We start from the raw sequence: 25,213 nt of genomic DNA, 5'->3' as shown, positions 1-25,213 counted from the left end.
TTCATGTCTAACACCCGCTTAAATGTGTCTTATCCCACAGGGAAAAAATACCTCTTACCCTACACACGACTCGCATCCCTTCTATATCTTCAGATGACAGCAATTTAATTTGAGAAGTGCCTTTAAGAGCCTGTTCAGATTCAGACATTCCTGGAAAGGAAAATCAGTGAGTAAAACCAAAATGAATGGGAAGATGTGTTTATTAGCATAATTATCTCCTTGATGACAAAATAATAGTCAAATCTCACTATTTCACACGATCGTATTTCATAATTTGGGAGGGTCCAGGTCAGATTTTTTGAAAAAATATTTTCAATATGAAAAGTAAATTTGGTAAAAAAAAAATTGAAGGAAGAATTCTAAAGAAGAAACTTCCAGATCTAGTAGAAATCAGTCAATACAGAGTACTTACTATATGACAGGCAATGTGGTAATAAGATCAGTAAATAAACTGCTTTCATGATCATCATCTCATGAAGCAACAATATACCAACAACTGACGAATCAATTACACTCATTTATTTCTTTAAATAGGAACCTAAAGTCAGTATTTTTCAAACTGCAGTTGGTGACCCTTCAGTGGGCTATGACTAACATTTTTTTAAAAGTAGATAAACAGAATAGAAAATATTAGACTACATCATACAGGGTAGGGGTAAGTTGTTGTGAAATGTTTATTAATTTATACACACACATATATATATACAAATCACATTATAAAATACATTTCTCACTCTGGGTCATAGTCAAAAAAGTTTGAAAAATATTGCCCTAAGAACCTTCACTAATAAAATTAGCTTAATTTAAGTTATTCATACATTTAAAAGTAATTGAAGCCAGCCAGTATAATAATTATTTCAAAATCTGACAAAAAGAATATAACCATAAACTAATCTTTTTTATAAATACTGATATAAAAATTCCAAATAAAGTATTATCAAACAGAATCCAAAAAATATATTAGCCATAGATTAAGGAAGGAAAAATAAATAAATGATCATCTAGGAAGACAATTCTCATAGCGTGGCCAGCTACCACCTTTACATGGTAATTATAAATCTCAAGTCAAGAAGCAACATCATGGATGCTCACTATCAATACTATTATTTAACACTGTTCTGAGGGTACTAGCAGATGCAATTAAACAGGAGGAAAAAAAAATAAGACATATAAGATTAGAATGAAAAGTACAAAATTCTTGTCAATTTCAGATACAACTATACATATCCCTAGAACAAGGGAATACCTGGTAAATGACGATCAAGAAAAATGCAGCAAGTTAGCAGAGTGTAAGATAAACATATGAAAATCAACAACTTTTCCATATACAAACAGCAAGCTAGGAAATACAACAGAAGATACTAGTCACAAGAATAACTAAAAAAGATAAAATATCCAAGCACAAACTTAACTAAGACCTAATGAAGAAAATTTGAAACCACTACTAAAAGACATAAAAAGAGACTTAAATAAAATAGAAAAACATACCCTGTTCTTGGATAGGAAGACTCAATATTGTAAAGGTGTCAATTCTTCCAAAATTAGTCTATAAATTTAATACTATCCCAATAAAAAATGGCAACAGGATATTTTTGGGAACCAGACAAGCTGATTCTAAATTTCACATGGAAAAACAAACATGCAAGAATGGCCAGGAAAATTCTGAAAAAGAGGAAAGGTGGGGGCAACAAGGCCTACCAAATATTAAACATCATATAGCTACAACAATTAAAGAGTTTGGCAATGGCACATGATTAGACAAATGGGTTAATGAAACAGAATAGAATCCAAAAATAGACCCAAAGACATGTGAGAATTTAATATAATGAAATAGGTTGCATTTCAATCAGTAAGAAAAGGCCTGAATTTTTTAAATAACTAGTGATGTGACAACAACAATAACTAGATATTCTTCTGGGAAAAAAATTAAGTTGCATCCCTATTTTAAGTCCTAATAAGTTTCAGATGGATCAAAAATTTTATCACACACAAAAAAGAGTGAAACCATAAAAATAGTGGAAGAAAACATGGGAAAATATTTTTATAATCTCTGAACCAAAAAGGTCTTTCTAGATCATAAAGCCATAGACACCTTAAAACACTGATAAGTTTTATTAGAGAAGCACGTTGAAATTTTGTCATACATGTAATGCTATCAACAAAGACAAAACATAAATGCTCACTTGGGAAAAAACATTTATAGCAGACACATCAAAGGATTATTTTCCTTAATACAGAAAAAGCACTTATAAGTCAGTATGGAAAAAACTAGTAATCTATCGAAAAAAAAAAAGCCTTAAGGATATGAATAGACAGCTCAAAGGAAAGAGAATACAAATGACTTTTAACATAAAAAAAGATGCTCAACTACTCATAATTTAAAAATGCAAATTAAAATAACAGCAAACTACCATTTTTCATCTTTCAGATTAGCACAGATCATAAAACTTGATAACACGCTATGCTGGGGAAGAAAGAGGAAAACAGATTCTCATACGTTTTTAATGGGAGTAACAACTGGCAACATCTCTGAAATGTGTAGTATCTCTCAAAATAAAAAATGCATGTATCCTTTGATCCAGCTCTTTTACTTGGGGCAATTAACCTACAGAAATACTCTCACATGTGCACAAAGATGTAATTACAAGAATAGTTACTGTAGTCAAATTGGTAGAAGAGAAAAACCTGGAAATAATCTAAACATACATTAGTAGGAGCCTGGTTTAATAAATTATGATACATCTATACATACTTCAGTCATTAAAAAGGACTGGTTTTATATGGGCTTATACAGAATATTTCCAAGATATAGTAAGAGAATATAACAAGGTGAAAAGCTATATATAGCTTGTTCCTTTTGTGTCTAATTGGGGGGGAGGGTGTTAATGTGTGCACATACATAAAATAAAAGATCTCTGGAAAGTTCCACAAGAAACTTAACAGTGGTTACCTCTGGGGAGTAGGAGTTACTTTTCACTATGTAACATTTTATCCTATCAGAATTTACCTTGTCTATGTATTTGTCAAAAACGCAATTCAAAACTATATTCAAGAATATAAATAGAGAGCAATGAAATTATATATCCTCAACAGTATTCTATTATTCAGACTGTCTTTTCCTTCAATTTATCTGAAATAGTCCAGTTCAACCAAATTTTAAAATTATATTCATAAGAACTTAATGCCATTCCCCACTTAGAGAACAAGGCAAAAGCAGCTTAATTTAGTAGATTAAACCACATGAAAATGCTGACATTCAACCATTTTTGACATCAAAATCAGTAATTTCACATAGTCCAACTTAAGTTACGTGTACAGACCCCTAGGTCAGAGACTGCCCCACTAACCTGGGCTGTAATTACCTATCTTCTCTGGGCATCTCACTATCATTATCTAGAAAATGGAGAAGCCAACAGAACCCACCCCAGGAGGGCTGCAAGTATTCAATAGAAGGACATATGGAAAGAACTCAGCACAGAACCCAACACACAGTTATGAAAAAATAAATGTCAATTACAGAATCATCACCATTTCTACTACTTCTATTACTGCTACAGCCCAGGGTCTTCAGTTAGGCATGCATTCGAGGCCGCCACAATCTGCTTTTATCGACACAGATACGATTTAATTAAGGTAGGAGGACATGTGAAAATCAAAACTATTTTTTAAATCTAGAATTTGATATAACAACACAAAATACAATATTATGTTGAATGTAGCCTTTAACAGCTACATAAACGATGTTTTCAGAATTGGGTAGATTTCTAATGGGAGGAAAGAATTTTCCAGTGTCTTTAAAAAAACATGTTTACATTTATTAGAAATCCAGCACCGAAAAATTTCTACAAAAAAAGCACTGCTTTGCTTTGCAGTAGTCATCAAGCCCACAAATCGAAAAATGAAGAATCAGCATAGCAGAATTTACCTAAAGGGTGATCAGCATAATCTGGTCTTTGAATATAACTTGGCACTGGCCTTGTTGGCATCTAAAAACATCAAAGAGGTTAGTTAAAACCGATTCAAATATGAAAGTAACTTTCATTATTAAAATTTACTAACAAAATTTCCGTGGGGAAAAAAGCACTAACTTTTCTTGTTCATTCATTTCATTTAAATTAAAAAAGAAAGTTTTCAATGACATCTTAAATATCATATCTATTTCATAAAGTTAAGCACTACTTTCCTAGTGCTAATGCTAAATATCTTAGGATATTTAAGATGGTGGGAGAGCGGCCACGGCCATCAAGGATTTAAGACTACACGCAGACAACAAGGTGCCCCTGTTGTTCCAAATAAACTGGCAAACGAGAAACAACAATAAAATACCGTCTTAAAGTAAACACACACTAATATGTTCCTGGTCATTATCTCTGGGAGGTAGGATTAAAGAGATTTTCTTAAGTTTTTGACATTTTTCCAAATTTTAAAAATTAAAGAGAATTTAAACATTTAAGGATTACAAATAGTTTTCTTTTTTTTTTAATAATTTTATTTATTTATTTATTTATTTTACCCCCCAAAGCCCCAGTAGATAGTTGTATGTCATAGCTGCACATCCTTCCAGTTGCTGTATGTGGGACGCAGCCTCAGCATGGCGGAAAAGCGGTGTGTGGGTGCGCACCCGGGATCCGAACCCGGGCCACCAGCAGTGGAGTGCGTGCACCCAACCGCTAAGCCACGGGGCCAGCCCACAAATAGTTTTCAACTTAAGTAGATTCCTATGTTAAGACGCTGAAGTCCGTATGCCAAGAACACAGGAAGGGGTGGGAGTGGCAGAAAAGCCCTATCTAAATTAAGGTAGAAATATATCACATTAAAAAAAATTTAGAGGGGCCAGCCCGGCGGCGTAGTGGTTAAGTTCACGCGCTCTGCTTCAGCAGCCCAGGGGTTGGCAGGTTCAGATCCCGGACACAGACCTACACACCACTCATCAAGCGATGTTGTGGTGGCATCCCACATACAAAATAGAGGAAGATGGGCACAGATGTTAGCTCAGGGCTAACCTTCCTCAGCAAAAACAGAAAAAATTTAGAAAAGCAGTAATATATACACTATCATTGTGCCAGCCAGAAAATATCTATTCTACCTCATTCTTTTTTAAGATTAAAGAAGTTTTAATCCTTTCATCTAAATTTTTTCCACTTTGTTCATGATTCCAATTATCCCTATTAACTTCCAATTAATGTACCATAAAAGCTAAAGAGCTAGAACATAAACTTAATCCTGATTACATGATTCATAATTGGAATACAAATTACAATATCACTTTTAGGAAACTGAAAATTGGTTTAAAAGAATGTTAAATTTTTATTACCTTATTTACTCACCAGTGGATAATGTGGTCTGAGTTTACCAGTATATCGATAACCTGCCCATGGGTCAGTGTTAATATCACCTTCTACCATCCAGGAAGACACTTCTCGCTTGGCCCGTTCATCTTCTGGGAGATGGATGGATGGGAGAGAGAGAAAGAAATGCTTCAGCGGTCAAGCTACTGAGCAGCAGCACACTTTAACTATCACTCGTGTGAAAACCAAGCCAAAGGGCCTAGGCACAAAATCCAGACAACTTCCACCTCATCTAAATCACCAAAGCTACTGCTTCCTTGCTATGCTGACAACCCTACAACTCCTCCAAGATCTGTCTTGGGAGAAAAAGCCTAAGCTAAACATATTCTAAGTTTTCACATAGTATTCAATAGGAACAGCTCATAGTAGAACACCTTTTCTCAAGTAAATGTTAAAGGTATTCTCTCTACAATGTCAATTTATAGGAAGCATATTTTCTGAAATATAAAATCTGAACCTAGGGCCGCCCGGTGGTGTAGTAGTTAAGTTTCGCTCCACTTCAGCTGCCCAGGGTTCAAGGGTTCGGATTCTGGGCACAGACTGACGCACTGCTTGTCAAGTCATGCTGTGGCAGCGTCCCACATAAAGTAGAGGGAGATGGGCACGGATGTTAGCTCAGGGCCAATCTTCCTCAGCAAAAAGAGGAGGATTGGCAACAGACGTTAGCTCAGGGCTGATCTTCCTCACAAAAAAAAAAAAATCTGAACCTAAGCAAAACTTCTCAACCAAGAGCAGATTATTACAAATAGATTCTGTGCTCTTACTTTAGAACAGATTCTAAATAACCTGAAAGCAAATTTAAAGTAAAAAAACAAAAATTTCCCAATTAGCTGATGCATGGCTTTCAAGTCAATATTTCAGATTGCTTTGAAAACTTTATGAGCATCATTTGTCTTTTTTCAGGAAGTGGGTAACAGAAGGAGGTAGGAAAAGGCAAAGATAAGAGGAGGGAACAATCAACAGAAGGTTACTGAAAACTCATAGAAAAATGAAGAAAAGAATCTCACACACACACACACACACCCCTACCAGGTTAGACATCATGTTGTATTAATGCACCTGAGATGCACCTAAGAATCCTTCTCACACAGAACAGACCCTCATCAGTGTGCCTGATGTCAGCACACTGACTGCATCTCTTATCCACAAAGTAAAACTACTAACTTCAAACTTGAAACAGCAGAAATTCAAATCCCTCCCATACCAGGTATCAACCTATACACCTCCCAGTGCACACCCATCTTTTCCTGATTACTGTCATGCTATCATAGGTTTTAAAAGTCAGAATTCAGATAATTTTAGAAGTATATAAGAAAAATAAAATTCCCTCTTTAAACAATCTATTTAAAATATGAACTAGAGAAGACATGGAATCATATCATGTTAAGCTAGAGAGGAATGGTAAAATGGGTGCAGGTGGTCAAAAGGTGCAAAGTTCCACTTATAAGATAAATAAGTTCTGGGGGTGTAACATACAGCATGGTGACTAGAGTTAACAACAACAAAAAGACAACGTAGTCTAATTTTCTCTTTTTCAGATGAGGAAACTGAAGCGATGTGATTCCCATGGCAGAGATGTGGGAATGCTGGTTCCCAGCCCAGTACACTCTCCACAGAACATGTGGTCAACCTGGGATGAAAGGTCCTTGAGGTACAATTGACAAGAATGCAAAAATACAGCCCATCCATTCACATGACTTGAGAAGAGGACACAACTATAATATTACACATAGAGTAAAGGAAGAGAATGGAGTAAGAATAGTAAATCAGCACGAGAACAGAAAAAGAAAAGAAAAGCTCTACTACGCTGCTGAATTTTAAATATCTTTCTCTCCTCTGGAGTTCAAGAAAGCCACCGTGAATGTTAATGTCAACAGGAAAACTGTTTCTCATCCCAGGACAAAAATGGACTCCATTCATTGCATCTAGGGTCAAATATTACAGAAAACAGTTTGAAATGCGGGCCAACTGATGCCTGCTTCAGCTATGAATTGCATCAAGTGCTGTTGCCTGAAAGGTGAACCGCAAGAATAATGTTCACCCGAAACCTAGGACAGACTAGCCATCAAGAGGCAGGCCTTTTGTTTTAACACACTCTGGGGAGCGAGCAGAGAAAAGGAAGGATGTAAAATCTTTCAAAGTCTCCTGCTGATCTGCATTCTGAACTTTCCACAATCTATTTTCAAAAAAGAATTGAAAGCAGACCTCGAACAAATAGTATAACCCAAAAGCTATCTAGACAAGCCAGACTGAAATATGGTAAGTTCTTTTCTAATCTCTGGGTATAACTTACTTAGGGAAATTTACCAAAAGTAACAGTTTACATTTTAGGATCAATTTGATCTAAGCCCTAAATCCTAGGCATATAGCAGACACCTAATAAATATGAACTGGACTGGGGTTGGTAACAAAGCTACATACTAACTGTTCTTTTTCAAAGACTGTGAAAGCACAGGACAGTGCAAATAAACACCTGTAAGCTGTCTTTCAAACATCACAGTGCAACAGGGCCAGGTAAGCTGCAGGTAGTGTCAAATAGTGAAAGGTCTGGCCCCAAGTACATCACACCCAAGCTTCATTCTTCAAAAGGTTCTGTGTGGGCTGCCTCCTCCAGTCAGTTGACACAGAACACTGCACATGTCTAAGGTTCGCCTGCGACAGCATTTTCTGATCACAATCCTAACTCTGTTCCTCCAGAGATGATTACTAAATAGTTGTTGAGCAATGACTATGCACTATACATATGCTAAGCACTTTACATGGATTTGTTTCTGTAATCCTCACAACAGACCTACGATTTCAGCACTTTGGAGGTGAGGCTTAAAGTAATCCAGCTCACAATGCTTGGTGAAACTAGTTCTGAAATATTACATAACACCTCCTCTCTGCAATCCAATAATCAAGCACACTGGTTTGGAACGGTAGAGGAGTAGAATAAAAAGTATTATTTAGAATTTTTTTAACAGTTTTTATATCACATTTTTGGCTATTCAAAAGGTACTTGTCAAATGCTTCCACCTTCTACTTTAGGAAAATGGGAGACAAAGAAACACACTGAATGTATCAGTGATACGTTAAAAGAGTGCAGGATAACATAGTATTGAGATGTGAAGTGCTACATCTTGCACAGTTCAGACTAAAGCAAGTGCTACGACATACACTCTGGCAGGAGATGAGTGTGGAGATACCCACTCAAGCATCTCATCTGCACTATGTGCGTTTAAGGGCTTCACAATCTAACTGGTCTTATTTACTATGACACATAAGAAATAAATTCTGCCCTTGAGTTATTTATGTAACTCATACATGAAATTTTCCTGAGGCCTGATTAGCCTCTGCAATCAAGAAAACTCCAGGTCCAGATGGTTTCACTGGTGAATTCCACCAAACATTTATGGAAGAAATAATACCAGTTCTACACAACCTCTTCCAGAAAATAGAAGAGGAGGAAACATTTCCCATTTTATGAGTCCAGGAATATTCTGACACCAAAACCAGTCAAAGATATTAAAAGCAAGTTACAGACCAATATCCTACACGAACACAAATAAAAATCAGGCATCCTTAGAGATCAGCACACATTACACTTAAAAAAAGACTGAGTATATTATCTTCATGACATGAACTGCTTGCTATCTGTAATCTCACTATTGTTTCTTGGAATAAGGTGCCATCTTTTAAGGTGCCCTGGTTCCTTCCCAGCCCAACATTTGTTTCCCCTAAACCCTCTCCCCATACTTTTCTTAGCTCTGGAGATCAGCCCTCCCCACACCATTCCCCCCTCTAGGACTGTCTTCCACATGCTGTAGTCGGGGTCAATTTATTAGGATGTGGAAGGTACAGGGCTGGCCAGCTGAGGGCTGTCTCCATCCAACACAGTCCAAAGGGATCCAAGAACATGAGTCTCAACCCCTGAAGAAAATCATCCCAAAAGATCCAAGAGGACACCATCCAAAAGACGGCACTCAACACTAGAGGTATAAGTAAAACCAAACAGTCTCAGTCTGATGCAGTAATAATTATGTTCTTTTTACTTAGGAAACATCAACTGTCTAATTCTCTTGTAGTGTAGGTCATAATGAAATACTCTACCCTTAGGAACCCAGTATTGAAGAAAGCAGCACACTTCAATGAGTTAGCGAACGCCTGAGGTAGAGACCCATCCCGAAAACATACTGTTTCACCTCAACCCTTCACTTCCCTATGCTTTAACTTCCTGGCTATAAAATGTTAATAATTGGCTCAAAAAGCTCTAAAAATACCTATCACATTAGAAATAGAGTATTTAAAGTATGAGTAAATAAAGTTAAATGGCATTATTTAAACCATAAATTATCTCTACACTTTGATTTAAGGTAACAAATCCTACCATTTATCCTTTGATAATAACACTTTCATTTGTTCACAATCATTTTTCCTCATCTCTAACGACATTTCCTATCACAATAGCCTAGCAGTTTCCTTAAATGTAGACTTCACTTTACACAACCACAGAAAACACCTTTTTAAATTTTTATTTCCTTTTCCTTCAAACAGTAGTTAACCTGACCTCAATGCAATTTTAAGAAATATATATAAATAATATATATAAATTATATACATAAAACAGTCTACCAAACTTTATTAAATCAGCAAATTCCTAAAAAATATACAAGTAGATGAATAAAAAATACCAAGATCAACAAGTTGAAACAGAAAACTTATACCAAGAACCATGTGCTGTCTCCCAAGCCTTCACCCATCAGAATGGCAACGCTAAAGAAGAGAAAGCCCTGTCAATTTTCAAGTAATTGTGACAGGTTCTCTTAAGCCAGCCACACTGATGACAACGAGAATTCACAGGATGAGTAGCCAGAGCAGGAAAGGCCATCTGAATCGCTGCTAGACCCGTGGGGCTGACAGAACAGCTAAGCGGCAGCCAATAGTTTCACTTGCGGTGTCTCACAAAGTAACTTCAAAAAGGAAAATTAAACATGAGACTGCAAGTAATAACATTAAAACACCAAAAGTTATTACCAAAAGTAATATAGTTTTGAGTAGAAAAAGCAATCAAAATCGACTAAACAAAAACAAGAGGTTTGGCTAACCGAAGCCAGGCAGCTCCTGTGCCCCTGCCTAGCACAGGAAACTTCCAGCAAAGGAAGGCAGGTGCAGAGATCACGACATTCTCAGCTATTGCTCAAGCAAGTCCCATCCATCCTAGCAACCATCTCATGTTTTCACGTTACATACGTGATACGAGATGAACAAAGACATGACTCAGCCACATTTTATTCACAAGATTACACACCACGAAGAATTAAAAAAATGTCCTAATTCTAGCTTTCGGGATTACACTTTCAGAACATTCAAGTATATACTTTCAGAACTGGAAGAATTCATGTCTCTGCACAAAAACCATTTCTAAGACAAACAAATGGCATAGAGATGTATGATTTTACTTACTTGCTTTCTTATGTAGTAACTTGTGAGTAGCCCAACTTCCTTTAAAACATTCCTAGAAGAGCAAGCATGAAAATTAGTGTCAGCCCTTCCTTAATCAGAAACATTTTAAGGAGCATTGTATATAAGAAATAGTAATTGGAAATTTTATTTGCAAAAATCAAATTTTTGACCTCACTACATTTAATATTTGGAAAAGCTTAAGAAATGATTATACCTATTTAAAAATTCATTTCAAAAAGCAATCTAAACTTTAGACTACATCAAATAAGACACATTTGCCTATATTATAAATACTAGTCTTAGTTATATTTCAATTTTATGTCACCAAATTATTTTGAAGTATTTGAAAAAAATCATGAGTCAATTAATCAATCATTCACTAGGGGGAAAAACAAGGAAGATTTTGCGATTCTTCCACCATTTGTAGTAGTCTGATTCCTAGTTAGTCATATCCACCTTGTTTTCTATGTGCTTGTTTTCTATGTGCCTGCCAGACTGCGAGCTCCGTGAGGAAGAGACTATGTCAAGTTTACCACCGAATCCCCAGGGCCACACAGAGCCAGAGCCACACACGTGGAGTTTCAGTGAGTACTTGCTGATCCATCACAATGGATGAATGACTAGAAACACCAGACTTTCCACTTCGGAAAATATGTGCATGTGACATATTTCACACCCCAGTAGGAAGTACTGAATTGGGAAAATGAATTCAAGTAATAAATTGAATTCAAGTAATGAACTCGTCATAAATCAGAAAAATGAATTCAACCACAGATCTTATCTATGCTTTGATTTTTATAGGCCCTCCTTTAAAGAATTTAAAATTACTCAAATAAATGATTAAAAATATTAAGAAAATTCACAAATTCTTACAAATGTTTTGACTTTGCAAACATAAAAGAGTAAGTCAGGGAGAAGAGAAAAGCCAAGAAAAAAAGAAAAGAAAACATCCCTAGGAGTATGTAGTAATCAAACCACACTACACCAGTGATAAGGCTCCTCTCCATAAAGGTTTACCCAAGGGCCCGTGAGAGGTCGGTTTCTCCCTCTGGGGCCAGAATCTTCACTGCCCCCCCTTTAGCTCCTTGTATCCTCCACAGCCTGCAACATTAAGTCAAGAAAACCCAGGTCATACCTATTCCCTGCTACCACAACCGCAACAGACTTCAAATGTATAAAAAGGTACCCACAACATTAAATTTTTTTTCACTTTTGAAGCTAAAACTGAGCTCAGTCTTTTGGGGAGAATGAGAGATATGGTAGGCAGAATAACGGTGCCCCAAGGATGTCCATGTCCTAATCCTCGGAACCTGTGAATATGTTAGGTTACACCTAAGGTAAAGGGGAATTCCAGTTGCTAATCCGATGACCTTGAGGTGGGGAGAGTATCCTGTTTCATCCAGATGGGCCCAATGTAATCAATGTAAAGGATCGTTAAAAGGTGGAAAAGGGAGGCAGGAGTCAAAGGAAGATGTAATGATGGAAGAAGGCTTCGAGAGATGTTACATTACTGCCTTTGAAGATGGAGGAAGGGGGCCACGAGCCAAGGAATGCAGGTAGCCTCTAGAAACTGAAAATGGCAAAAGTAGATTCTCCCTGGAGCCTCCAAAAAGGAATGCAGTCCTGCCAACACCTGATTTTAGCCCTGAGACCTAGTCAGACTTCTGAACTACAGAACCGTAGGAAATTTGTGTTGTTTTAAGCCACCAAGTGTGGGGTAACCTGTCATGGCAGCTACAGAACACTAACAGAAGAAGGAGGTAGAGTTACCCCTATCTGCTGCCAAACTGCAAAAACCACTCACAACTGGCAAAAAGATCTGTTTCTCTCCACCCTGGAGTTACAGGAAATTGGCAGAAAAAACTGGTAAAAACATCTGATTCTGCCACAAGAAAGGGATATTACAACTAACCGAAAAGTTCCAAGAACTAAAATAGGAATAATAGATTTCTTCAGTATTACCACACCTATTACAGAACATGAAGAGAAAGGAAAGTCAGTGCTGAGCTACAACATGAAGACAACCATGCTCACAACCGTTAACAGTTACCATTTCTCAAGTAGGTACACTACACGCCTGGCACTATCTCATCTCACCTTCACAAAAACCCCGCAAGGCAGATGGCATTACCTGCAACTTACAAATGACAAAGGTGAAGCACAGACAAGCTAAAGGATTTGTCTGTCACATAACAGAACCTTCCCTGGCAGAACTAGGACTCCAGCCCAGGACCGCCCAACTGGAGGCCACTCTTGCTCTCTGCTCTCCAATGTGTGGATGGGCAGGTATGGGAGTGTGTGTACTCAATTCAAAGCATCAATTCAGCACCAAACGTGGAACCAGAAACGTGGGTGTGATTAAGCTGTACCATGTATGAGCTATACCATTATAAACTCTAAACTTTTACCTTTAATCTGGAAATGGCAATAATTATTAACCATTTTCTTAGATCCTCAGTTGCCTCACCTATCAAGCGAGATTGATACCAACTGTAAGGTGGGTTGACATCTCCAGGAGAAGCCAAGAGAGCAGACCAAAGGTGACAATGTAATAACATACAGGAAAGCAGTTCACAGTGTGTGGCACACAGCAGCATCAGTGTACGGAAGCCACTGACATCCCCTCGCAGATCTCTGCGCCTGGCATTGAACAGGTTCTCAATATATGCTGGAGAACGAACCATGATTCATGAGATCATGTACACAAAAGCCTTCTTCTAGTTGTAGACAGAAATGTAAACTGTTTTCATCATTACCCTCTGGGTAAAAACTGCTCAACATTCCCTGCTAGAAACACTCCCAGCCTCCTTGTGATACAGGTGGCCACGTGACCTAGTCTGGCCAACAAAACAGAAGCCCAGTTGTTGGGTGGGGCTTCTGGAAACCTTCTTATAAAAAGGTTCTCATTAGAAAAGAGGCACTATTTTCTACTCTTTGCCCTTTCCTTGCTCCCTGCTTCAAACCCGGATGCTGCCTGAGGTGAAGCAACAGTCTTGTAACTTCAAAGCAACAAGCACACGTCAGGAAGCCTGGGTCCCGGATGATTTAGTGGAGCTGCTGTTCCAGTCTCGAAACGTCCACTTCCAGACTCATCAGAGAAGAAAAATAGTATCAGAGACATCATAAAAAACTATGCACCTTTACTTTTGGAAAATGTATTGGTTAGAAATTGCACTGGATTACGAGAAACAAAAACTCAGACAGTGACATAATCAGACCAATCACTCACCTGTTTAATAACAGACCCAAAAACGGGGGGGAGGGGTGAAGGTGGCAATGGTAAGTGTAGTAGGTTGAATCACGGCCACGCAAAGATGTCACATCCTAACCCTGGAACCTGTAAATGTTACCTCATTTGGGAAAAGGGTATTTGCATGGGTGATTAATTAAGAATTTTAGGATACAAGGATTATCCAGGTTGGTGCTAAATGCCATTACGAGTGTCCTTATAAGAGAGGGGCAAAGAGGTTTCACATATGCAGAAAAGGAGGAGGTGAGGTGGCCAGGAGGGTAGAGATTGGAGCGATGCAGCCACAAGTCAAGAAGTGCTGGCTGCCACCAGAAGCTGGAAGAGGCAAGGAATGGATTGTCCCCAAAGAGCCTCTGGAGGGAGCAGACCCTGCCGTCTCCTTGATTTAGGCTCACTAAAACTGATTGTGGACTTCTGGCCTCCAGAACTACAAGAGGACAAATTTCCATTGTATTAAGCCACTCAGTTTGTGATGATCTGTTACAGCAGCCACAGGAACTAACACAGTAACCAACAACGTCAGGGCGCACAGGAATGAATCCGACTACTACACTGACCCAGGTGAAGGACCAACAACAGTCCTTCTGAAGCTTTTTCTGCTTACATGTACTTATTTATGGAGTCAACTCCCAACCATTTACGGTAATGTTTAAATGAGGCAAGCAAAGGTACATGACTTATGTTAAGAAATCTAACTTCTGTCAACAATTTCAACATCTCTTCCTCCCCTTTCCAAACTATTCCTCACCAGAGACATGATTAGCAAAAGCGACAAGACACACTGGAGTTTCACTTGTCTTTCCTTCTTCCAGTCTAGCTGATGGCACTAAGTCTGTCAACAAGGAGAAGATCAGGGAGGGGAAGTCAGGAAGTGAAGACGAAGTTCAGAGTAGGCCCTAGAATCCAGTCCCAGAGTCTGCCAGGCCCAGAGGCAAATCCCAGCATGGCTGCATGTTAGGGGCACCACACCCCTGCTTTTCTTCACTGAGAGGCCTTAAATCCAATGTTTCTTTAACACCAAGTACATCATCTGCACACCAACTACAATTGGTACAATTCTCAATCCATTTTCCTTATGCCAGCTTAGAATAAATCAACTGAATGTCTGCCTAACGAGAACTCTGTATGGCTAGAGTGGCTTTCACGTTTCCTAGGCACTAACGTAGCCAATATTATAGCCCCACTATAAACACTCTTCCTTGAAAAAATTAAAGACAGATTCTTGGCCCATCATATAAACCCCCCTATCCAAAATCATAAGCTACTCCAATTGTTAGTAAGCACCGGCACAGTTTATACCCTCAACCTGGCCTGAAATTTGGAAATAAAGAAGCAAGGACCACGAGAAATGAGAAAAAATATGTCAAGAACAATATAGAAGAGATTTCTGGAGAGCGAGGGCCTTCATAGAAAATCTTTTAGATACACTTCTGCTCCACAAGCCTATGATTCTATTTTATAAGTAATTATGGAAGAGATTACAAATCTTAGAAATTTAAAAATATGACAGTAGCAATGAATATGTCAAAATAAAGACAAAGTTAGGGGGCCGGCCCAGTGGCTTAGCGGTTAAGTGCATGCGCTCCGCTGCTGGCGGCCCGGGTTCGGATCCCAGGTGCGCGCCGACGCACCGCTTCTCCGGCCATGCTGGGGCCGAGTCCCACATGCAGCAACTAGAAGGATGTGCAGCTATGGCATACAGCTATCTACTGGGGCTTCGGGGGGAAAATAAATAAATAAAATCTTAAAAAAAAATAAAAAAGACAAAGTTAGGAAAATCTCTCCAAAAAGTAGAGCAAAATGACAGAAAGTTGAAAATAAAGAGATGGTATTTTTAAAACAAAAGATTAAACCAAGTCTAATATCTGAACGATAAGTTTCAGAAAGAAAATGGAGAGATCAAAGAAACAAGAAAGTTTTCCATAACTGAAAGGAGTTTCCAGACTGAAACGGCCCACAAAGGATAAAAATCCACTTGCCCAAGGCATACAATGTGAGACTTCATAATACTGGGAACTGGAGAAGATCCAACACGCTTCCAGAGAAAAGGGGGAAAAAAGATTATGAACCCCAATGGCATCAGACTTTTCAACAACACTGGAAGCTAAAAGAAAATGGAGCAATAACATAAAAATTCGAAGAAAACAACTTCCAAACTAGAATTCTATACCCAGCAAACCTGAAAATCAAGTGTCAGAGGGGAGCAAGACACTCTCAGATATGCAGAACCTCAAAATTTTACCTCCCATACAATCTTTCTCAGGAATCTACTGGAGGAGACAACATGAGAATAAACAAAGAAAGACGAAGATGTGATGCAGACAAGAGAGAAGAGAAAGGAAGGGGATCTCCAGGACGAGGCCTGAAGAGAGGTGTAGGATGGCTGCCACAAAGCAAGCCCAGAGAGCAAAAGCTCCGAGCAGAGGAGGTCAGAGTTCCAAGAGAGAAATTCCCAAGAGAAAACCGATTAAATGCCAAATGCATTTAACAGTAGTGAGAGGAATTCTATACAATTGTGGGAGAGTTTGGGGATGAATCAGTAAACGACCAAAGGAAACTGCTAAAAGAATGGGAAATAGGAAGGGGGGGGGTGGATTTGCAAGTTTGAAGCATTTGACTAGGTGTGTGAAATAATTTGAATAACCAACTAAAAAGTTATTTTAGAAAAAATTATTTTATTAATTATGGACTTTTTGTTTCTATGCTGTTGAGACAGTAAACATAAACCCAATCAAAAACATTTAAATTACCTTATTGTGAATTAAGATTAATTATGATATAAAATATTTTTTAAACATATATATATATGCCCACTGCTCAAGAAACCCCTTTAGGCCGGCCCCGTGGCGTAGCGGTTAAGTGCGCACGCTCCGATGCTGGCGGCCAGGGTTCGGATCCCGGGCGCACGCCGACCCACCGCTTGTCAGGCCAAGCTGTGGCGGCATCCCATATAAAGTGGAGGAAGATGGGCACAGATGTTAGCCCAGGGCCAGTCTTCCTCAGCAAAAAGAGTAGGATTGGCATGGATGTTAGCTCAGGGCTGATCTTCCTCCCACACACAACAAAAGAAACGCCCTCAAAGAAGTTTAAAATATGAATGAATTAACATCTAGTAAAAATCAACAGGTAATGTAAAAAAGAAAACAGAATTTTAAAACTAGAAGAAATTTACAATTTTATAGAAGATGAAATTTGCCAAGTTACCAATCTCCCTCCCACTCAGCAGCAATTCTACTCTGCTGTCATATAGCTTATGTAATAACTGATAGAGATCTTCAAAATGCTATTATATAAATAAAACCTACCACAGATAACCTTTTTTAAAACGAAATTTTATGTTCTATAGACAATGTAATAATTTTAAATGCTTGCTCATGGCTATATAATATTTTATATGTCCAGATATTCAAATGCAGTTTGACACTAGAAACTGAACATCTTTAATGTTTAATGATACCATCAAGGCTGAGTATCCATTTCAGTGTATCAATTCCAGTAGTGCAATGCTCAACATTTTTAGATCACTGAATCCTTCAAGAATCTTGGGAAAGCAATCATTCCCCTTCACAGAAAAAAAAATACACATGCACATATAAACACGTGCATACAATTCTGTTCATTCATTCACTCATACAAAAACGAAGTGCACATTATGACTGTGGTAGGTGCTGGGCATTCAGCAGGGAACAACATACACAGGTTCCTGACCATTCTAGACAAATATCACACAATTAACCAGATCGTTTAAGTCTTAAGGGCTGAAAAGAAAAAATACACAGTGCTCTGAGAAGAGGTAGAAGACAAGAGCTAAAGACATAGGCAGGGGTCAGATCGTACTAAGAATTCTGGTCTATTCTAATAACAACAGAAAGCCATTCAAGGGTTTTAAACCAAGGAACAACCTGATAAAGACGTGAGTTCATGGCATCCCTGATCTCCATCCACAAACCCAAAATTAAAACTCTTTTTTCTAAATAATACACAGAACGGTTTTGAAGAACTTCATAAAACTGGTTTTTAATACAGGCAGTCCTTGCTTTGCACTAGTGAAGAACCATAAAAATGACCACGCAAGCGGTAACTGTACAAAGCAATCTTCACAATCAATACAGAAAATTACAACTGCTCCACAACCTTTACATTTTTTTGTCAAAATATTAAAAACTCTGACAGTTATAAATATACAGGGAGCTGAAAAAAAAGTAAAACTAATATTTATTTAGTATGCTGTAATTTAAAACATTAGGAATATTGAGAATTAGAGTGCTTTATTTCTTTTTCTATTTGTGAGGAAGATCAGCCCTGTGCTAACATCTGCCAATCCTCCACTTTTTGCTGAGGAAGACTGGCCCTGGGCTAACATTCGTACCCATCCTGCTCCACTGTATATGGGACGCCGCCACAGCATGGCTTGCCAAGCAGTGCATCAGTGCGCGCCCAGGATCCGACCCTGCGAACCCCGGGCCACGGCAGCAGAGCCACACACTTAACCGCTTGCCCCACCGGGCCGGCCCCACAGAATGCTTTATTACTTTATTTAAAAACTTTATCAAGAACAGTTTGAACAATGTTTGCCTTCTTACCATTGTATAATTTAAGTAACGGAGTATCTTGTTTTATGCTGGGCAAATGTCATACTCCTTTCTAGGTTTGGAACAGCTTCCAAATTTCATCCTTTGCACTTTCAGTACCTCTGAGAGTTCTTTTAACGTAAAGTTTTTTGTTGGTGTCACTTACCCTGAGACACCGTTATCCTTTTCATCACAACCATTTTCCTCATTTACGTCAAAGTCTGCCTCACAGAGCTCCTCTGGCTGCACGTCCACAGCCCCACGGTCAGCTGTTTCTGCTGCAACTCCATTATGCTCCACTTAGATCTCACTTCCAGCATTACCACTTACTGCTCTGCTGCACTTTCATCTTTGTTGGCCAATTCCTTCTTTCAATTATCCGTTTTTGTAAAATGTCACGTCAGTTTATCACTGGGAAACAAGAAAGCAACACAACTACAGGCTTTGCTGTCTGCATGACAACTGAGCGACAGATTCACAATGACCACTCACTGAGGCTCTGAAAGCAGTGGACGATCGGTCACTGATCAAGATGCACACCTGCGATTTACCAGTGATCAGAGGACTGAAGAGCCAGCAGTAAAGTCTGTACTTTATGTAATGGCTCTATGTTCTTGGGAGACTGATTTTGTTTAACTAAACTCTGGTAACTAAATTCATGCATATCAGAACTGCAAAATGAGATCTGCCTGTATGTGGTTGGCAACCTGACACAACCTACTTATAAAACTTTTCTAAATAGGTTATGTGAACAAAATACTTCTGCATCATCCAGCATCTTTTTTTATCCTCACAGAAGCTGACACATATCTCCTTAAATAAAATAACATCTCTATCCCAAGTGATTCATTTAAGGAACAAAAGTCTACATATCAATTCAAGCAAGAAGGGGGGATACATACCAATTTAAGTCAAGAAAAGGGAGAGGGAAGGAACCATCAGAGAGAAGAGGTAAAAGAAGCATTTAAAATGTTACAAAAATGAGCATCTTTGCTTAATTTTTTAATACTACAAAAAAACACACTGCCTACTTATTACTATGGCTTTCTAAGTAGGAACAACTCAAAACCCACATGGTTTTCTAAAATATTCAATCTCAAAACTAAGTTTAGGGCAGTGGCTTAAAACCACAGACTTTGAAGTCAGACAGACTTGTATTCCAGCTTTGTCACTTATTAAGTGTAAGACACTGTGGAAAAAAAATCTTAGTATCTCTAAGTTCCACCTTCCTCAAGCAGAACGTAGGAAAAACAACTGTGTAAAATGTGTGGCCAATAATAAGTGTGCAATTCTAATTATCATCAATTTTATTTTTAACGGCAATTTAAATTTGAAATTTGAAAAGATGATGCACCCAAATATTTATCTTTGGGCCTGCCCCGTGGCTTAGTGGTTAAGTGCGCACGCTCCACTGCTGGCGGCCCAAGTTCGGATCCCGGGCGCGCACCAACACACCGCTTCTCCCGCCACGCTGAGGCCGCGTCCCACACACAACAACTAGAAGGATGTGCAACTATGACATACAACTATCTACCGGGGCTTTGGGGGAAAAATAAATAAATAAAATTATTTTAAAAAATTAAATAAATAAATAAGTAAATATTTATCTTTAACATGTGTTTGTCAAACCTGGTCCAAATTCTTGGCTTATGAAAACTTATGGCAATGAGGCAGCTATTGATTACTGTGACTTTGTACCTTCCTAGCATCACTGCCCATCACACCTGGTCTTCGGGAAAGCGGATGCAAGAGCCCACAGAACCTAAAGTTCGCACGCGCTCCTGGCCAACACACAGACCAGCACGGGGGGAAAAAAGCCTGCTGGCTCAAGGTGTTTGCGCATAACCTGCGACCAACCTTTGGCAGAATACTAAGATATGCAGAAACAAAGGCAACCCCTAGGAAGCCAGGCGTTTAACAAAAAAATTTTTTAATAAAAAATAAAACACTGAGCAGAGACATCATCAGTAGCCACACCGCAAAGGAGACAAAAGTCACAGATTCACAGATTTAGTCCAACTATAAAACCTGAACAGAATGCATGCAGCAGCTATGTGAGGACTCCGAAAAGTAAGTAGCAGCAGGCAAACACACTAGGGAAGACCCAAATGTGAGGCACGGCCAGACTGGTGACGCGCTTACCATCTGCCCCTGCAAACCACCAGGGGCAACACGGAAGCGACCACACAGGTGCTCCAGGAGAAACCCTCTAATTCTGGGGCAAGAAACAGGAAAGGGAACTCCTGGTGCTCAAAGAGTACAGATATCCACCTTCTTTTCTCTTTTCTGTCCTCTTATACCCCAGACCTCAAGTGATCTTGAGGTGGCACCCACAACATGAGCACAGAGGAGCCAAAATTCTGAGGAAGAGGCACTTTCCTCTCTGATCAGTGAAGCTGTGGTCCAGAGAGGGTGGGGCCAAACCCACTGCTTTTCTCTCTCTCTGTCCTCCTGCCGTTTGGCCCCAGACACAGGCACAGTCATGGAAGTATGCAGCAAAGCAGGTAACTAAAACCCCAACTTTCTGGCCAGAGGACAAAAAAAAAGGATTCCCATAGAACCAGAAAGTACCAGGAAGGAGCTCCAGAAAGTGACCCCAGAAAGTTGTTCATAATACAAAATAGTGATGCTTGTGAGAACAGAACTAACAGACAGACCATCATCCAGGTCTCAGACCAAGCACTGGACAGATCTGAATAGCCCTGCAAAGGCTCTGAAAACTGAACTGACACTGGAACCACAGCAGGTTACAACTTGCAGCCAGCATCTAACCAGATCAGTAACCTGCTAAAACAAAAATACCAACATTCTCCGTAAGATTCAAACAAGATTCAAGATCTCATAATGTGATATTCAAAATCTCTAGTATACAATCTAAAATTATTCAGTATATAAAAAACCAAGAAAATTTCAACTCTCAAGGGAAATGAGTCAACAGACACCAGTGCTAAGATGACACCATGGTTGGCATTAACTGACAAAGAATTTAAAGCAGCTATTATCAAAATGCTCCAATAAGCAATCAAGAACATTCCTGCAACCAATGGAAAAAGAGAAAATCTTTGCAAAGAAAAGAAGATATAAAGAAAAACCAAATGAAAATTTTAAAATTGAAAAATACAATAGCCAAAATAAAAAACTAACTAGATGGACTCTAGCATAATGGAGATGACAGAAGACCGATTCAGCAAACTAAAAGAGCAAAAGAAACTATCTCATTCAAATACAGGAAAGATTTTTTTTTTAATGAACAGAGCCTCAGGGACCTATGTGACAATAACAAAGAAAATTACTAAGGGTAAATAGGAAAATTACATAATGATAAAAAAGGTCAATTAACTAGATGATATAACAGTCTAAATTGTATATATCTAACAACAGAGCTTCAAAGTACATGAAGCAAAAAATGACAGAAGCAAAAGGAGAAACAGAAAAATCCAAAATATAGTTGGAAACAAAAATCAACATCCATTCATGACAAAAACTCTCACTAAACTAGGGGAATTTCCTCAACTAGATAAAGATCATCTACAAAAATATCAAGATTATACCGTATTTAATATGAAAGACACGATGCTTTCTCCCTAAGATCGGGAACCAGACAAGAATGCCCACACTCAGCATTCCTACTTCAACATCACACTGGAAATCTTAGACATAGAAAAGGATGATTCTAAAATTTATATGAAAAGGCAAACAAACTAGAATAGCTAAAATAATTTTGAAAAAGAATAAAACTGGAGGAATCTTACACTTTTTCTTATATTAAGGAAATATTCTTTTCTATTTCTACTCTTAAAAGAATAATTAGGGATTGGTGTTGAATCTTAAATACATTTTAAGCATCTACAGAAGCAATATTTTTTTTGTATTTGACATAATAATTTGATGTATTACATTAATAGCTTTTCATATTATTTAATGATTTCTACCTCCCTGACTATGGTGGCTTATTCCTTAAAATACTGCATAACGCAACTGCATAATGCAATGATATTTGTTTTGCAAAGTTGTTGTCATTTTCTGTCTCTCGATATGTACTGCTGGGTATTTTAATTCAGAGTGTTCTTGCTGCTCTTTCTTCCCTGTCCTGTCTACCTGCCCTTTCACTATTACTACCAACTCTTATTATTACTGGCCAGTAGATAATAGGAAGGAAGCCATTACTTCTGCTTCAGTCTTGCCTCAAAAAATGAAAATAGCCCTGTCATCTTCTTAATGAGTAAAAAGGACCAAGTGGTGACCATCTACAGAGGAGGGGCCCCATCCAGCTGGGTTAGCAGGACATCACCTTCTCTTATAGATAAAAGCCAGTCGAGCCTCCCCTCGACATTTGCTAAGGGGAACTGCCATTTGTGGAGAGCCTTTTCTTGTGTCAGGCACCTTGCATGTTTCATCTCATCAGACTTCACACTAATCCTAGGAACTGGATAGTAATATTCATTTTACAGGTGGGGAAACTAAAGCAGGGAAGGGTTAAATAATCTGAACCAGCTCCAACAGCTGTTGGGCGGCAGAGCTGGAATTTAAACAGGGCTCTCTGGCTCCCAAGTCCACTCTCTTTCCAGACAGTGACAAGGCTCACAGGGCAGCAGAGCTCTGAAGGAGCAACAGCTCAGTAAACGGGATAAGATACAAGGTCCGCACTACCCTCCCAATACCTTGCCCTATGCATCTCTTCCTTTTGGCTGTCCCAGAGCTGTATCCTTTATAATAAACCAGTAATCGTAAAGAAAAACAAAAACAGTCTAGCAGCAAATAGGGTAGAGAGGAAGAAGCAGACAAGATCAAGGTAAAAGGACAGATTTAAAAGAAAAAGCTCAATAAAAATTTTTAACTTAAGATTTTTAAAAACATAAATATGAAAAATAAATAAACATTTCTTAGTATATACTAAGAACGGGCAAAAGGATAAAATCAAAGAAAGAAACATAAGACTGGTCTCAAGTAGAATCATATTTACCACTTAATCAACATTCTACAAAAGATTAAATGTTTCAATCCACAGAGCTTATATTAAGTAAATTAATTCTCTTACCACTAGCAATTATTTCTTTATTAGACACTATAGTAACCCATGTTATCAAGCACAGACAGGAAAATAGAATGTTTCTTACTGAATTCTGTTGAATAATAAGCTGATTAAGAGATGTACCATGTACTTTGAAAACTCCTTGGGAAACATAGCAAACTGTTAACAGTGATCACTCCTGAGGAATCAGAGATAAACTGGGGCGGGGGCGGGGGCGCGGCACTCCACCACATTATTAATCCTTCATATTGGCAAAATGTAACCTCTTAATAATAAAAATAAGCAAACATTGCCAGAAGCTTAGACAGCATGGTTTTTTAAACCCCTTCTGGTGGGCTACAAGCAAGTCCTTTCTTCCTCATTTTCAAATAAAGAAAACAAAATAAAACAAAAACTACCTGCTTATTCTAGAAGACCTACTAGACATAAGGAAGAGATAGGAATAGTGTGACATTAAAAAGTTCAGGAAACTGTCCTTTTTCAAGAAAGTACAGGCCTGTCTCGTAAGTTCTAAAGAGACTGCAACTAGCAACCATCGTGCCACACTGTGGTTCCTCTATTTCAAAACTTTCAATAAATAGAAGGTTTAACAGTTGCTAAATCAATCGATTAATATTAAATGAGTGCTCAATTGATAAAAAGCATTCCTGAATGACACTTTACTGCATTTGAAAGTACCTATTTTAGGTCCAAACTAAGGTATTCCATGTAAAATTGCTATTTAATAGCTTTCACCATTATTGACATATGTAACTCTAAAGTAGTACCAAAATTATTTTAACTACAGGCCATAGAAAATAACCCTGCCACCCATATGTGGTTTTAAATTAGAAACAAATGCTTTATAACACTAGAAAGAAAAATATTTTCTCAAAATGTGATTTTTCAAAGAAATTTTCTATGAAATATTGACCAGGATGCAGGAATCGGGGGATACTAAACAAGAGAAGGTAAAGGAAAACCCCAGGATGATGAGAGATGATCCTCTCCTCCTCCACCCGCAAAAAAAAAAAAGATACAGCCGAGTTAGAGACCAACTCGTACAGGCTGGAGAGGTCAAAAGACTCTGGAAGACACTTCGCGAACATGAAACCAAGTGACAGAATACCAAGTATGTTTAAATATACTAAGAGTTCACCAAGCCAAAGGAAGGACTGGGGTAATTTAAAGATAAGTACACAGAAAGCTAAGCAAAGGAGCTGCACAGAAAAGGAGAAGTAATCACGATGTAAGAAGAACAGATGAACTTACAAAGTGTTTGCTATGTGCTCGTCTATTCTAATTACAGTCATGTACCGTGTAATGCCGTTTCAGTCAATGACTGACCGCATATACGCCAGTGGTCATGTAAGATTAGTACCTTATAGCCTAGGTATGTAGTAGGCTGTACCATCTAGGTTTGGGTAAGTACACTCTGTGATGTTCGCACAACGATGCATTTCTCAGAAGGCATCCCTGCCGTTAAGTGTCACATGACTGTACTTTACATATGTTAACTCTTAACAACCATATGAGGTAGGTCCAATTTGTATACCCATTTTGCAGATGAGAAAACTGAGACCCAAAG

General features: G+C 38.3%; 1 protein-coding gene across 2 annotated transcripts in view; it reads right to left on the bottom strand.

Moving 5' to 3' along the window:
• The window catches only part of METAP1 (methionyl aminopeptidase 1), a 94,408-nt gene that overhangs the window by 45,878 nt on the left and 23,317 nt on the right, over positions 1-25,213 (bottom strand). For both annotated transcript variants that reach the window (XM_087434628.1, XM_087434627.1), the window contains exons 2-5: positions 10,794-10,845; positions 5,328-5,440; positions 3,926-3,986; positions 59-150 (exon numbers count right to left, since the gene is read on the bottom strand). In XM_087434628.1, the coding sequence (XP_087290754.1) occupies positions 59-150; positions 3,926-3,986; positions 5,328-5,440; positions 10,794-10,845 (318 nt within the window). The remainder of the gene's footprint in view (positions 1-58; positions 151-3,925; positions 3,987-5,327; positions 5,441-10,793; positions 10,846-25,213) is intronic.

The sequence above is a fragment of the Ceratotherium simum genome, chromosome 8 (genome assembly GCF_057802395.1).
Source record: "Ceratotherium simum simum isolate JZ-2026a chromosome 8, ASM5780239v1, whole genome shotgun sequence".
Taxonomy (NCBI): domain Eukaryota; kingdom Metazoa; phylum Chordata; class Mammalia; order Perissodactyla; family Rhinocerotidae; genus Ceratotherium; species Ceratotherium simum.
Note: the sequence above shows the minus strand (reverse complement) of the source record. Positions and strands in the feature narration are given on the sequence as shown.